The sequence below is a fragment of the Neomonachus schauinslandi genome, chromosome 8 (genome assembly GCF_002201575.2).
Source record: "Neomonachus schauinslandi chromosome 8, ASM220157v2, whole genome shotgun sequence".
NCBI classification, from domain to species: Eukaryota; Metazoa; Chordata; class Mammalia; order Carnivora; family Phocidae; genus Neomonachus; species Neomonachus schauinslandi.
In genome coordinates, this window is record NC_058410.1 from 114868200 (window position 1) to 114882649 (window position 14450).

The 14450-nt window shown below is 39.8% G+C and overlaps 1 protein-coding gene across 2 annotated transcripts in view; it reads left to right on the plus strand.

Moving 5' to 3' along the window:
• The window catches only part of ILRUN (inflammation and lipid regulator with UBA-like and NBR1-like domains), a 92218-nt gene that overhangs the window by 23000 nt on the left and 54768 nt on the right, over positions 1-14450 (plus strand). For both annotated transcript variants that reach the window (XM_021684657.1, XM_044917405.1), the window contains exon 2: positions 11029-11183. In XM_021684657.1, coding sequence (XP_021540332.1) covers positions 11029-11183 — 155 coding nt within the window. The remainder of the gene's footprint in view (positions 1-11028; positions 11184-14450) is intronic.

Here is a 14450-nt window from a genome sequence, read left to right on the forward strand (position 1 = left end):
TTTCTTTTCTTTTCTTTTCTTTTCTTTTCTTTTCTTTTCTTTTCTTTTCTTTTTTTCTTTCTTTTCTTTCATTAGGCTCCATGTCCAACGTGGGGCTTGAACTCACATCCCTGAGATCAAGGATCGCATGCTGTAATGACTGAGCCAGCCAGGTACCCCGTTAGGTTTCTTTTTATGTACTGTGTAGGTGTTTGCAGTGGTGTATCTTTGGTGAAGAAAATGACTGTCAAAAGCTCCCAGATGTGGAGTTTATAGCCCAGATACTGTGGGGAAAACTCTCAGTTCCAAATTCCGGGGTGCCCCCACCCTCATGTTAACTGTGGAATGACATCACTCTGTCCTAAGGAGTCGTATGTGGAATTGAGGGCATTGCCTAGACAAGTAACAACTAGATGCTCTCATCTCCCTCCCCAGTGGGAGATGACCCCAAGCAGTCAGATCCGGCTATCATACTGTGACTTACTGTCAGAGGTGCCCCACCCCACCAGCTGAAGGTCTCAGGATGATAGCTGTGCTTTCCCAAGTTTGGTCTTGATTAGTCCAGATAAATATTTGCATGATCCTACAGCCTGTGGGCTAACTGATAGATTTTTTTGTTGTTATTCCTCTGCCCTCCTTCTTATAGTCCCAGTATATGAGCTTGAGAAGAAAACCAGATAAAAAGGAGAAAGGAAAAATACTGTATTTTGGTTATTAGTTTATTCCATTTATTAAGCACCTTCTATATGCCAGGCACTATTCTCAGCCTGGGGGATATAAGCAGAAGAATACAGAGCATATACTGTCTTCTGTAGGCAGGAGCAGTATGATATAATGAGCAAAGCTCATGGTCCCCCGTTAACTCATTTCACTGGCAGAGGATTGAAGGCTTTAGCCTGGCTTGCCCCAAAAAGATTCCCTATGTCTGATACTCTTCAGGACCATCCTTAAGAGCAGCACAGGGGCTATAGGGGCGGGGTGGGAGATAGTTCCTTTTATGAGGGCCATGCTGCTGTAGCTTTCCCCTCCCAGAAAGATGCTACTTTTTGGACCTAGGGTTTGACTAGGAGTATAATTACAGCCTCCTGCTGATAGAACCCCTTTAAAACTGCAGTTCAGTTCTCATCATCCATTTCATACTGGTTCATTCCCATTGATAACCAACTCCAGTAATATTTAGACTTTTTAGTCTCTAAGATTGCTGAAGAGAATAGCTGGGACCAGGTTTAATTCTCCTTGGTTTTGCTTATCTTCCTACCTCAAGGGCATGAGTTGAAAATTCTGGATTTAGAGCTTTCTCAGATCTTCTATGGAATGTCACCCCTGGATATTGCCCCCCTCCCCAGCTGCATTTCTGTCAGACAATACTTTATAATGAGGGGAGGGGATGGCAGTTTGGGGGAACCCTGTGAGAAGTGTTTTGAAAGGGGCTGTCTACATTGTAGTCGTTCAGGGTCTCACAGTTTCCTAGTGGCACAAAGAATTCAGTTGCTGAAATTCAGCAAAGTAATTATCTGACCATTAGAGGTTTTGGATCTTTGGCTGTATAGGCAGAAAGGGCTTTGCTTAGTCATTATATTCTTATGTGTCACATCTCCTCTCTAGGTGGCTGGATTGGGCTGGATTGTGTTTTGCAGATTGGATTGTTTTGCAAAACCTTACTGAAGTTAGCAGTCTTCTGTGAGTAATTTCTTTTTCTTGTCCAAAGCTGGTAAGGCTCCATGTAGCTTTGGAGTGCATATGGAGTGTAACCAACTGGTTTGCTATACACAAGCACTGCTGGGCTTCCCAGCCTGAGATGGGGGGAGGCCTCATTTCACTTGAACTTTGTTACACATTTTGGGTTTGTCACTTTTGCAGTACTTCTCAGTCTTTTATCAGGACTTTATTGGAGGTGAACAGAACCCTGTCAAACTAGCCCAAGTAAAAATGAGAATTAGTAAGGAGATCCTGGGAGGATATCTTAGAACCTAATTTAGAAATTCATTTGGGTTTCAGAAACAACCAGAACCAGGGATTTGAACGTTGTCAGGCCTCTCTCTTTCTGGCTGTTTGTGAGTTTGTGGTCTTTTTTCTCTGAAGAGCACTTTTCTGTGCCTTTTCCAGTGGGCAGAATATGGCACTAAAAGCTCCAGGTACTCAGGGAGAGATTGGTCTCGCTTTCAGCTCCAGGCCCAAAATTCTCAGGGAAAGGTTGAGATTGATTCAGCTTTGGGTCAGGTGTTCATTCCTGGACTAATCCTTTGTGGTTTGGAGCAGAGTCATTTACTAACATGTTATGTTCTTATCTTATTTTATATCTGCTTTCCTGGGGACAAGGAAGGTGGTTCCCAGAGAAAAGAGGCATACAGCTCTTCTTCCTCTGTGTGCCTTTGCACATTCTCTCCCTCTGACTGCTCCTTCACTCCTCCTCTAGGTGGTTAACGAGGCCATCAGTTTGATATTACCTGGTCGATGAAGCTTTCCCTCAAAGTCTAAGTTTGAATTAGGTATTTCCTCCTCTGTACTTTCACAGTCCTTGGTTATGTTTCTCCTCTGACACTTACCACATTGAGTTGTGATTGTTCCCAAATATTTCTTGATAGACTTTGCATTTCTTTGTAGCAGAGACTTTGTCTTATTTATCTTTATGTTTCCAGTACCTACAGTCATGAATGAGTTAAAACTTAAATAAAATAAATGAGTAAATACTGCATACTTACTGATAGAGAGGGCAAAACTTTGTGCTTATAATGTAGTTTGATCGTTAGATAAATGTTGCTTCCTTTAGTCCTAGAAACTGGTGGGAATAGGAAATATCATTTAGAGTGATCTTGAGCCTAAGGATTACCATACTTAAGGTGAGGTGCTCTGCATGTCTCAGCTTGTTCTCCCGCTTGATTTCCCAAATCTCAGCTTTACCATTGATTGCAGTTGCCATGTAAGTGTCACCAAGAGCTAGGGTCTTAAATAGGGCAGGATCCCACCCATACCCAAGAGTTTGTCCAGCTTTGTTTTCTCTTAAAAATGTTTGATCTTCTTCAGCATGTGGTGCTGGGACAACTGGATAACCACAGGCAAAAGAATGAAGTTAGACAACTACCTAACTCCTTATAAAAAAAAAAATTAACTAAAATGGATCATTGGTCTATATAAAAGCTAAAACAGTCAAGCTAATAGAAGAAACAAAGGGAGGGGCGCCTGGGTGGCTCAGTTGGTTAAGCAACTGCCTTCGGCTCAGGTCATGATCCTGGAGTCCCGGGATCGAGTCCCGCATCGGGCTCCCTGCTCGGCAAGGAGCCTGCTTCTCCCTCTGACCCTGCCCCCTCTCATGTACTCTCTCTCATTCTCGCTCTCTCAAATGAATAAATAAATCTTTAAAAAAAAAAAAAGAAAAGAAAAGAAACAAAGGGATAAATCCGCATGACCTTGGATTTGGTGATCGTTTCTAATATTTAACATCAAAAGCATGAGTAGTGAAAGAAAAACTAGATAAATTGGATTTCATAAAAATTAAAGCTTTTGTGTATCAAAGGACGTTATTATTATTTTTAGACATTTTATTTGAGAGAGTGCACACAAGTCGGGGCGGGGGGGGTGGGGGAGGGAAGAGCAGAGGGAGAGGGACAAGCTGACTCCGTGCTGAGTGTGGAGGTGTGGAGCCAGACTCGGGGCTTGATCTTACGACCCTGAGATCATGATCTGAGCCTAAATCAAGAGTTGGACACTTAACCGACTGAGCCACCCAGGTGCTCCTCAAAGGACGTTATTAAGAAAAAGAAAGACCAGCCTATTTGTAAATCATCTATATTACAAGGGTCAACTGTCCAGAATATATAAAGAACTCTTACAGGTCAACAACAGGAAGATAAACAGCTTAGTCAAAAAATGAACAAAGGATTTGAGTAGACATTTCTCTGAGGAGGATATACAAATGGCCAACAAGTACATGAAAAAATGTTTAAGGTCATTGGTCCTTAAGGCTATGCAAATCAAAATCATCAGATATCACTTCACGCCTAGTAGGATAGTTATCATTGGAAAAAAAAGTGTTGGTAAGGATGTGGAGAAATAGGAACACTTGTACATTTTTGGTGGAAATGTAAAGTGGTTCTGCTACTATAGAAAACAGGTGATTCTTCAAAAAGTTAAGCACAGAATTACCATATGACCTAGCAGGTTTACTCAAAGGTATATATCTAAAGAAATGAAGCCATATACTTAAACAGTTGTATACAAATGTTTGTGGCAGCATTACTCATAATAAAAAGTAGAAACAACCCAAATGCCTGTCAACAGATAATGGCTAAACAAAATGTGGTGTGTACATAGCATGGGATATTATTCAGCCATAAAAAGGAATGAAATACTGATTAACATGCTACAATTTGGGATGAATCTGGAAAATACTATGCTAAGTGAAAGAAGCCAGACACAGAAGGTCATGTATTGTATGATTCCCTTTATATAAGTTACCCATAATAGGCAGAATCGAAGAGACAGAAGATTAGTAGTTGCCAGGGAATTGGGGGGGTGGAGAATAGGGAGAAGGAGGAATGAGTAATGATTCCTTAATGGGTATGGGGTATTCTTAATGGGTATGAGGTGATGAAAAAGTTTTGGAGCTTGAGAGGTGGTGGTTGCACAACATTGTGAAAATACTAAATGCCACTGAATTAGATACTTTAGTTAATTGTATGTTATGTGAATCTCACCTCAGTTTTTTTTAAAAAAAGGAAAAATAATTTGATCATGACTTATTAGCCAAAGGCACTTGGAAACTAAACTTCTTCAATGCCAGTGTTGAATTTGCTCTGTACTTAGAATCTGCTTTTTCCTTTTTTTTTTTTTTAAGAAACGAACAATAAGCCAATTTTATTATCTCAGATGACAAGAATGCCCAGTGTAAGATGGCTCTGGGGTTGCCAGATTTAGTTTAGTAGTTTATATCATCAAGGACACAACAATTTTTTCCTCTTTCTGATTGATCATCCTTAGCATATCAGGCATATCCTCATTAGGTCCCCTGAGGTTCCTGGTAGGTCTCTCTGTTCCCAAGATGGTTGCAGTAATTCTCACTGAATTTTCTTGACTTCCAGGGGCAGGAAAAAAGGATACCCTCTCTCTCTCTCCCTCTCTCTCCCTCTCTCTCTTTTTTCCATTTGCCTTTTTATTATAAACTTTTCAAACCTACAGAAAATTATGAAGAATTGTAGTGTTTACCCTTATACTTACCACCTAGATTCAACAGTGGTAAACATTTTTGTCATAATTTGTTTTCTCTGTATAAACATCTTTTTAATCATTTGAAAATTGTAGGCATCACAACCCTTCATCCTTAAATATTTCAGCATGCTTCTCCTAAAAATAGGCATTCTCTTAAATAACCACATACTAAGATAGGAAGATAATTTACAAAAACTTATTATTAGTAAAAGATATCTAGCCTATGTTTAAATTTCCTCAGTTCTCCCCAGATGTATCTTTTATAACCCTCTTTCATGTTTTTAAGGAATTGGGATCCAATCAAGGACTTCAAGGACCATGTATTGTGCTTGGTGGTTACGTCTCTTTAAATCTAGAACAGTGCCACCACCTTGCCTTTTCATGGCAGAATGCTTGTTCTTTACTTTCTATTTGGAAAAGGTGTAACTGCTGATGGTAGTTAGAATGATCGGTTTTAAAAAGTAATAAAATTAATGGATCAGTAAATAGACAGGAAAAGAAGAGACAAGAAATGATCTTGGACTTGCTAGAGCTCTAAGAAGTGGGTAAATGCTAGTGTAAACGTACTCTTAATGAAATTTTCCATACATTCTTTTTTCTCACAGTCCTCTCATTTTAAATAGTATCATCCATGAGTTAATTTTTAGGTTTGAAAATACTGAGCCTTCTTCAGCCCAATTCCTATTGCCTACCTGCTGTCATGTTTCTGGTTTTATGAAATTCGCAGTTTCTTCACGGTAGTCACAAGTACTTATTTTTTGACCACTCTTGTCAAAAATTTGACATTTGACATTTGATTCCTGTCAATTTGACATTTGATTCCTGTCAAGTTGATGTTGGAAAGCCCTAATAAGAACCTTTTCTATTTTGCTCATCCTTTTTCTAGTCTGGTTTTTGAGTCACTCAGAGATGATTTCAGTCACATTAGAGATTCCCGGTGGGCTTGTGGCCTTAGCAGCAGTATCATCGGCGCTCCAGAGGTGAGAGAAGCTTCTTGTGGTTTGGAATAAGTATTGCTCACAGCCAAAAGATGCTGTTATTTGTGCTTAACTGAATCAGTTCATTATTCTGACTTCCCATTTTAATTTGTGTCCAAAATTTGGGTAGTTTTCTTTTTCTCATAAATAATTTGGATCTTTTTGAGTTTCTTGTTCAGAGAATGGAAAGAGAAGGTATCTAATCTTCCTGAGAATCTGAGCTAATTCTTGGTCTTCTGACATTCCCTCTTTAATTCTGATTTCCTGATTTTCTTAACTCTTTTCTACCCCCATATTTTTGGGTGATGTTCCTGATTGTATATTCAGCAGATAGAAGGTTTTTCTTTATAAGATCAGTAATCTGACCTGTATATGTATACATAGTGCAGAAATAAATGTTCTGTGTTTGTGAATTTTTGCAAGATTAGATACTTGGCCATTTTCAGTAGTTCAACTGAAGGGGGGAGGATTACAACTAATTTGTTTAAAGAATTTGTGATGGTGGGGGCACCTGGGTGGCTCAGTTGGTTAAGTATCCAACTCTTGATTTTGAGTCAGGTTATGATTTCAGGGTTGTGAGATCAAGCCCCGAGCCAGGCCCTGTGCTCAGGGAGCAGTCTGCTTGAGATTCTCTCCTTCTCCCTCTGCCTCCCTCCCCCTCAGATGCATGCGTCCTCACACGCTCTCTTGCTCTCACTCTCTCTCAAATAAATAAAATCTTTTTTTTTTAATCTTTTTTTTTTTTAAAGATTTTATTTATTTTTTTGACAGAGAGAGACATAGCAAGAGCAGGAACACAAGCAGGGGGAGTGGGAGAGGGAGAAGCAGGCTTCCCGCAGAGCGGGGAGCCCGATGTGGGACTCGATCCCAGGACCCTGGGATCATGACCTGAGCTGAAGGCAGACGCTTAACGACAGCCACCCAGGCGCCCTCAAATAAAATCTTAAAAAAAGAATTCATGCTGGTACTTACTATGTTCTTAAGAAAATCAGGTGTTCAGAATGTTATTAGATAATTGGAAAGTTCTGGGTAAGCTGAAAGTTTTATGCCTTTGAATAAATCCTCCTAATTGATGGTCTAGCATGTGGCAAGTTATTTACCTGTCAGTGCATTTGTGGCCTCCTCTATAAAATTAATGTTCGACAGTATTGCTTCTGAGTTACAAAATTGCATTTCATTAGGGAACACATATCAACATCACCAAATTCTTCTACTCTCAATCAGGTTCACCTGATTATCAGTGCATTTGAAACTGTTGTGCACCAAGCCCATTTTTTCACTCAAGTAGGAAAAGCTGCCTTGGACTGATAACCTCAGTGTGAGAGACAGTTGGAGTTACCCTTTTGAATGTCCCTAGCTTGCTGAAGTCTGCTGGACTATAAGCTGTGTAAAGGTAGGGGCCTTGCCCATCTTGCCATCTGTTCTATCCCTAGTCTCAGGTTGAGTGCCTAGCACATGGATAAGTGCTCATTATTAGTTAAATATTGGTTGAATGCCAACCCTAAGGCATTCACACACATTGTCTGATACAGTCTTCACAGCCAACCTTATCATTGCCAACTTTGTAATATAAAATATAAGCCAGCCTTCTGATACCAAAAACTCAGTTTTGTAGATGAGTAAGCTGACGTAGATGCATAGCCACTTGTTCAAAGCCCCTCAGCCAGGCGTAGGCGCTGCCTCCAAACAAAGCCATTCTAAATTTTACCATTTTAACCACTTTGCAGTGTACAGTTCTGTGGCTTTAAGCATATTCATAGCCATCACCATCGTCTCGGCCCCTGCTTTATTCCTCAGTTACACTGCCTGCCTTTGTTCTTCAGGGTGCTTTTGGTTTAATCTGAAATCAGATTAAAAACTTTTTTTGAGCAAAAACATTGGAGGAACCTGGAAGTTTAAACTTTAAGACTGGGCTGAATACAGAGTCCATGTTCTTCCTTTTCCCATTTCCTCAGCCAGTTCCTTGTCATGTAGAATTTCTTGTTGGCTAATAATAGCTGAGTATGTTGATTTGAACGGGAATACGTGCTCTCATATCTCCTTGTTCTCACACTGAATTGGAGCTGTTTGGTCTATTTCTGCCGTTGCTTGGCCCAGTAAGGCAGTGATCTGAGTGGTCCAAGCGCCAAGAAGCTGTGCACCCACATTTTAAGCTGTGTACCTCCCGAATGGGTTAGAGCACCACTGGGCTAAGTCCACTCTTGGCCTTGTACTTGGGAAATTAATTTGCTTTGTCATCCTCCACTCCTGCTTCCTGCCAGGAGTCCAGTTCACTACTTTCGGTTTCACTTTGGGCTTTAAAAGTGTTTCTTAATCTTTCTGTGGCTGGATTACCTATATAATACAGGTACAAATAAATAGTTTTGTTGGCTTGGCTTTGGGATGAGTTGGACTGTGTGAAACAAGATTTGAGGCGGCCAGATCTGTCTAAGTAGGATAGCTGAACGTGTTCATGTTTCTACTGCAGTGGTCTTGAGTCCTTTCTGATATCAGGCAGAGCCAAGTGGTGAAATATGACACATGCTGGGGATGAGAATTGGCAATTGTCCTGAGTGCACAAATAGTTTCTTCCCTCCCAAGCATATTTTACAGCCAAGTGAACAGAAAACAATTTAGCCAGGCTACTTGCTGGAGTTCCTGCTGCAGAAAAATTATCTTTATAAAAGGGTGGACACATAGCTTTTACCAAAAGTTTTCAGAAGAACAAAATACAAACTAGCCTTACTTTTCTTTTCCTCATTTTGTCCCTAATTCCTAAGTGTAAGGCTGATTCCGGATACACTCCTAGGGCCTGTTTGTGGGTGGTTAGAGGCTGGGCGTCCCCAAGTTTGACCAGCCACATATTATTCATTTTGGATCACAGTCAGCTAGAGAAGGAAGTTGCTGGGAAGACTGACGTCCAAGCCTTCCTATTGAATGGTCAAGCAAATAGGCAGTTTGGCCCCTGGCCCAGCTCTGCTCCATGTCAGTTTTATCCAGCACACATACACCAGGCAGGCAGTTGGTGGTGGTGTAATTCCAGCCACTACTGACTAATAGGACAGGCCACCGTTGCGTGAGGCTTGACCTGAGGCAGCTGCTCTGAATATAGCCCTCCTTTGTGGCAGCTGCAACACCTGGGCTGCAGGCAGGCCCCCGGCAGGAAAGTATTTGCTGTTAATAGTATGTCTGTGGCACAGTTATATACCGTCACAGCTTGTTTCCTGCTATGTTTATGCATAATTAAAAACAACCCACTGGATCCATTGGCTTATGGTTGGGTTATGTTTAGAAAAATGCAGCTTGTGTTGTTGTCCACTGTGGGGACTAGAGCTGATGTCACTAGTTTAAGTAAGACCTTAAGAGGAGCAGTTACTGTAATTCCTAGCAATTTCTTTGATCTCTCTAATGAACACAGCTTGCTTAAACCCCTTAGTGGCCTTTGGTTTCTGGCATGGCTGAACGCGCTGTCAATCATGTGTTTCAGTTCAATTAGGGACTCTTGTTTGTGTGCTTGGTAGTTCCTTCTGACATAAGGGGGTTTATGAGTAATTAAAAAGAACACCATCATTTACAAAATGGTGCTTGCAAAACAGAAACTACAAATGGCTCCTAAACATGTAAAAGATACTTAACCTTTTGTGTAACAAGAGAAAACCATTTTAAGGCCTCACTGAGATCTTATTTTTAACCTATCAGATTGACACAAATCCAAAACTTTGGAGGAACACTGTTGATGAGCAAATGGGGAAATAGACACTCTCATACATTCTTGGTGGGAGCAGTAAGTGTACAACTTTATTTTTATTTTTACTTTTTTTTAAAAGATTTTATTTATTTGACAGAGAGAAATAGCAAGAGCAGGAGCACAAGCAGGGGGAGTGGGAGAGGGAGAAGCAGGCTTGCCAAGCAGGGAGCCCAGTGCGGGGCTCGATCCCAGGACCCTGGGATCATGACCTGAGCCGAAGATAGACGCTCAACGACTGAGCCACCCAGTGTACAACTTTATTGAGGGAAGTTTAGAATATATCTGTTGAAACCACAAATCTATACCCTTTGGCCCAGCAGTAGTATCACTTAAAGGAATTTATCCTACAGATAGAGTTGCATGTATATAAAAACAATGTTTGCTTAAGCTTATTTATGGAAGAATTAAAGGTTGGAAACAAGCTCAGAAGTGGACTGGTTACATAAATAATGATGTATCTGTACAATGGATACAGCTATAAAAAATAAGATATTCATTATGTACTGACATAGGAATGTCTTCATGGGAATAAAGCAAAGGGCAGTGTATAATATGCCAATAATTGTGTAAAAGGGGGAGAAATAAGAGTATATATTATTTGCTTGTATGTGCATAAGGAAGTTCTGGAAAGATATTGAAGAAAGTAATATGAGCAGTTACGTGTGTGTGTGTGTGTATAGGAAAGAAGAGATAAGATCGCTATTTTTCACTGTACAAAACTTTTGAACCATCTGCATGTGTTGCCTTTTCAAAAAATTAAATAATTAGAATGTCTTTTAGAGTTTTTTTGAATTCCAGTCATGGTTGTAGAAGAGCACTCTTTTAATTGACTTCCTTACCCAAACTTGCTATCCCTGTGGGTAAGATGGAGATTACCTCATCATGTTGCTGACGGTGCTCATGTTTCTTACTTTTTATGTGGGCACTTGGGAGGAAAGTGATGCACAAGTTTGTTGGTCTCGGTGTTTTTCTTATTGTTCCTCAGGCAGAACCAGTGGCTCTAAAAATTTATATATCACGAGCCTAAGGTTCTATACCAAACCCTAAGAAACAGGCTTTTTCCATTTGTTTTGAGAATCAAGATAATAGACTCTGGACAGGACTAAAGTAAAATCTTTTGCCTTTTCTTTTTGTTTGTAGGAACCTACAAGCAGCAATTGGCGCCTATTACGACTTTGAGAGCCCAAACATCAGTGTACCCTCTATGTCGTTTGTTGAAGATGTCACCATAGGAGAAGGGGAGTCGATACCTCCTGATACTCAGTTTATAAAGACATGGCGGATCCAGAATTCTGGTAAATGATAATGGGCAGTTCTTCATTGCCCAGTTTTCTTTGTTTAGTAGTTAAAAGAAACAAGGAAATGTTTTAGCTTAAGCTATATGCTTTTGTAACTCTGAGCTTTTTCTTATACATGATGTAGTACTATTTTTTTTTTTTTAAGATTTATTTGAGAGAGAGAAAGCATGAGGTGGGGGTGAGGGGCAGAGGGAGAAGCAGTCTCCCCACTGAGCAAGGAGCCCCGAACGGGGCTTGATCCCAGGACCCTGGGATCATGACCTGAGCCGAAGGCAGATGCTTAACTGACTGAGCCACCCAGGCTCCCTGATGTAGTACTTTTTTGTACTGGTGTGATGACCAAACATCAGTGAAATGTCCCCTGCCCTAGATCAGGAAAAATAATTTAGATTTTTTTTTTTTTAATTGAGGTCTTGATGGCCTCTAAACAATTCAATATTCATTTGATACCAGGAACTAGGCCTGTGTGTGGTGGTGGTGGTATTATCCCCACCTGTACAGTTCTACTCCATCATTTTAATTCTGCTCTAATTAATCTTCCAGTTCTTTCCAGCAGGCTAGAGGAGGTACATCCTTGAATAGAACAAGGTGGTTAGAAAGAGCTGTGAGCATCTGCTCTTTTGAAAGCTCTTTTCTTTGTAGCTACAAGGATGATTCTTTATGAAATTTCATTGAGATATCTCTCTGAAATGTTAATACCACTTTGAAAAATAGGGTAAGAAATGCGGGGATTTGCTCAAAATGGGAAAGATGGAAAGATCGAGAAATTTTTTTGAGGCATTGTTGTAATGTACTGCTGACTTTAAGAAAAATTAAAAATAAGCGATAGTTCTTTGAAAAAAGGATCTGAATATGTGTCTGGTAACAGTTCATTATTACCTTTTGCTTGTTAAATTCTTTTCTAATGACTTTTTTAATTTGAGTGGGTTTAGAATTGCTTGTTTCATGCAGTAATTATTCATGCTTCTGACTAGATCAGGATGCTTTAACTTCCTTGTTACCGAGGACTTAACAGAGAAATTCTGAGAGATGAGAAACTAGGCAGAAGGCGTATTTAGCTAAAAATCTATGCGTGTGGGGAAACCCTGTCTAGCAAGGTGATCTGATGTGAGGTGATGTAAAACTCTCAGGGCTCAAATAAACCTGTAAAAATGACCTTTTATTGACTGTGTACTTTTCAATTCTTTGTACTTTAGTTTTTTTATGATGGGGAAAGACTGGCTAAGCTAGCTGTTTATATAGTAATGAATGTACCAAATTGTTATTCTTAGTTTTTCTGACTTATTTAAAAGTAACTCTCCCTTGGATGAAAGTTCAGTGTGTCACTGAGGAAATGCCTGTAATCTGGATTGACCCATGGTAGTAGATGACTGGAGACATTCATGGCTTTATAAAATTTTCATTAGCTTCTTTTCCCTTTTGATTGTAACGGTGTGGGGCATTGTTAGTTTGAGAGACACTTGGTAATATGGGAAAATAGCCATGTTTTCTGTTTTTCTTGAAATTCTTTTTTTTTCAAAGCTTAATTATATTTCTTTCCTTTTTGGGGGGCCTGATTTCTTTCTCACTTTTCTTAATGTTGTGGGCTTTTAAAAATATTAAAACAATCTCTTTCTTTTTAAGATTTTAGAATTTATTTATTTGAGAGAGTGTGCAAGAGTGAGCGCACATGGGGAGGGACAGAGGGAGAGGGAGAGAATCCCAAGCAGACTCTGCACTCCGCAGAGCCCAGATGGATGTGGGACTCGATCCCATGATCCAAGATCATGACCTGAGTCGAAATCAAGAGTCAGATGCTTAACTGACTGAGCCACCCAGCCGCCCCTAAAACAGTCTCTTTAGTTCAGCTTCTGTTCATCATGTGTTTTCTCTCAATTACTAAAACCTGCTAAGTTGCTGATCAAAACTGCTTTTGAAACTTACACATGAATTCAATTTTATTTAGTTAAAAAAATTAAGACCCTGTTTATTTATAGCGAAAACACTGAAAATGGTCTGGCTTTCTGTGAATTCTTTATATTTTAAATATTAAAAGTTCTTAGAGTACCGGTGAAATATTTGAGATAGCAGAAACCATTTTGTATGTCAGAAATCTTCTTGATACATCCGTTCACTCACCAGACAGTTGTTGAGTTAATGGAGGATTGCGAGGGATTGGTATAAAATGGCTAAATGTCAGATCAGAACCCCAAAGAGCCTACCTTTCTTTCACCTTGGAGAAAATCTGTATTGGTGGGGCTGGCTGCTTTTTCCACTTGCTTTTGCGTGGTAACTCCAGTTTAAGACAGCCTCTGGATCTGCAGTCTCTCTTCCTGTGAAAGGCCATTCTTGTGCCTGAACACTTCTTGAAAAGAGTTGGGCAACAATTGGCTGGAGATTTTACCCTTCAGGTTACTTTGAACACATGGATTTTTTATCCTTTTGGAAATTATTCATCCGTTTTTAAATAGTTTTGTATCTGTAAGCTACATGCTCTCGATTTGATTAAGGAGAACCTGGCCTTCCATAACGAAGTAATAGTTATGTTATTAAAGAGAAAGAGGGAAAGCATGCATGTGTACTGGTTCTTTGGCATCATTCTAATCTGGCCTGAGTTCTTTCTGGAAATAGAGTAACACCGAAATATGGCAGGCCTTAGCTGTTTCTCCTCTGGCTCTTTTACTCTCATTCATAACCTTCTCTTAAGAGATGAGTGCTCACTGAAATAGTTTCATAAATAATTTTCATGGTATTTCTCTGCTGTCATGTTTTAGGCATGCCAGGCATTTGAATATACAACAGATGAGATTGGTAGGAACTGCATATAGCTGTCCCAGCAGTTTCCCCAAAGAAGATAAATGTGTCACAAATTGTTTAAAATTCAGCTTTTAAGACCATGGTAAAACGGAAGTCAGACATTTAATGACATAGATGCGAAATCCCAGGATCCAAACTTTTGGTACTATATAAGTTTTAGAAGCTTGGGAAACTTGAACAGGAAACCTTACAATTAAAATTGAAAGTAAAAATTTGAAACTGCCCCTCCAAGGTGAAAACGGACAATTTCCCTCAGCTTCTCAGTTGTTACAACCATGCTCTGTTGTCCAACCATAGTGAATGTAAAGCCGAGCAGGTTATGATAACGCTGGTATTTCTTGGACTTTGGTGAAGTAGTTGTGATTGTCACGTGAGAAAGTGGCTTCACAGTCAACTTTATTTTTTGTGAACATAAAGCAAGAGTTGAGAAAACTTGAAAAAGAACAACTGTTTCCTCCATTTTTCTTT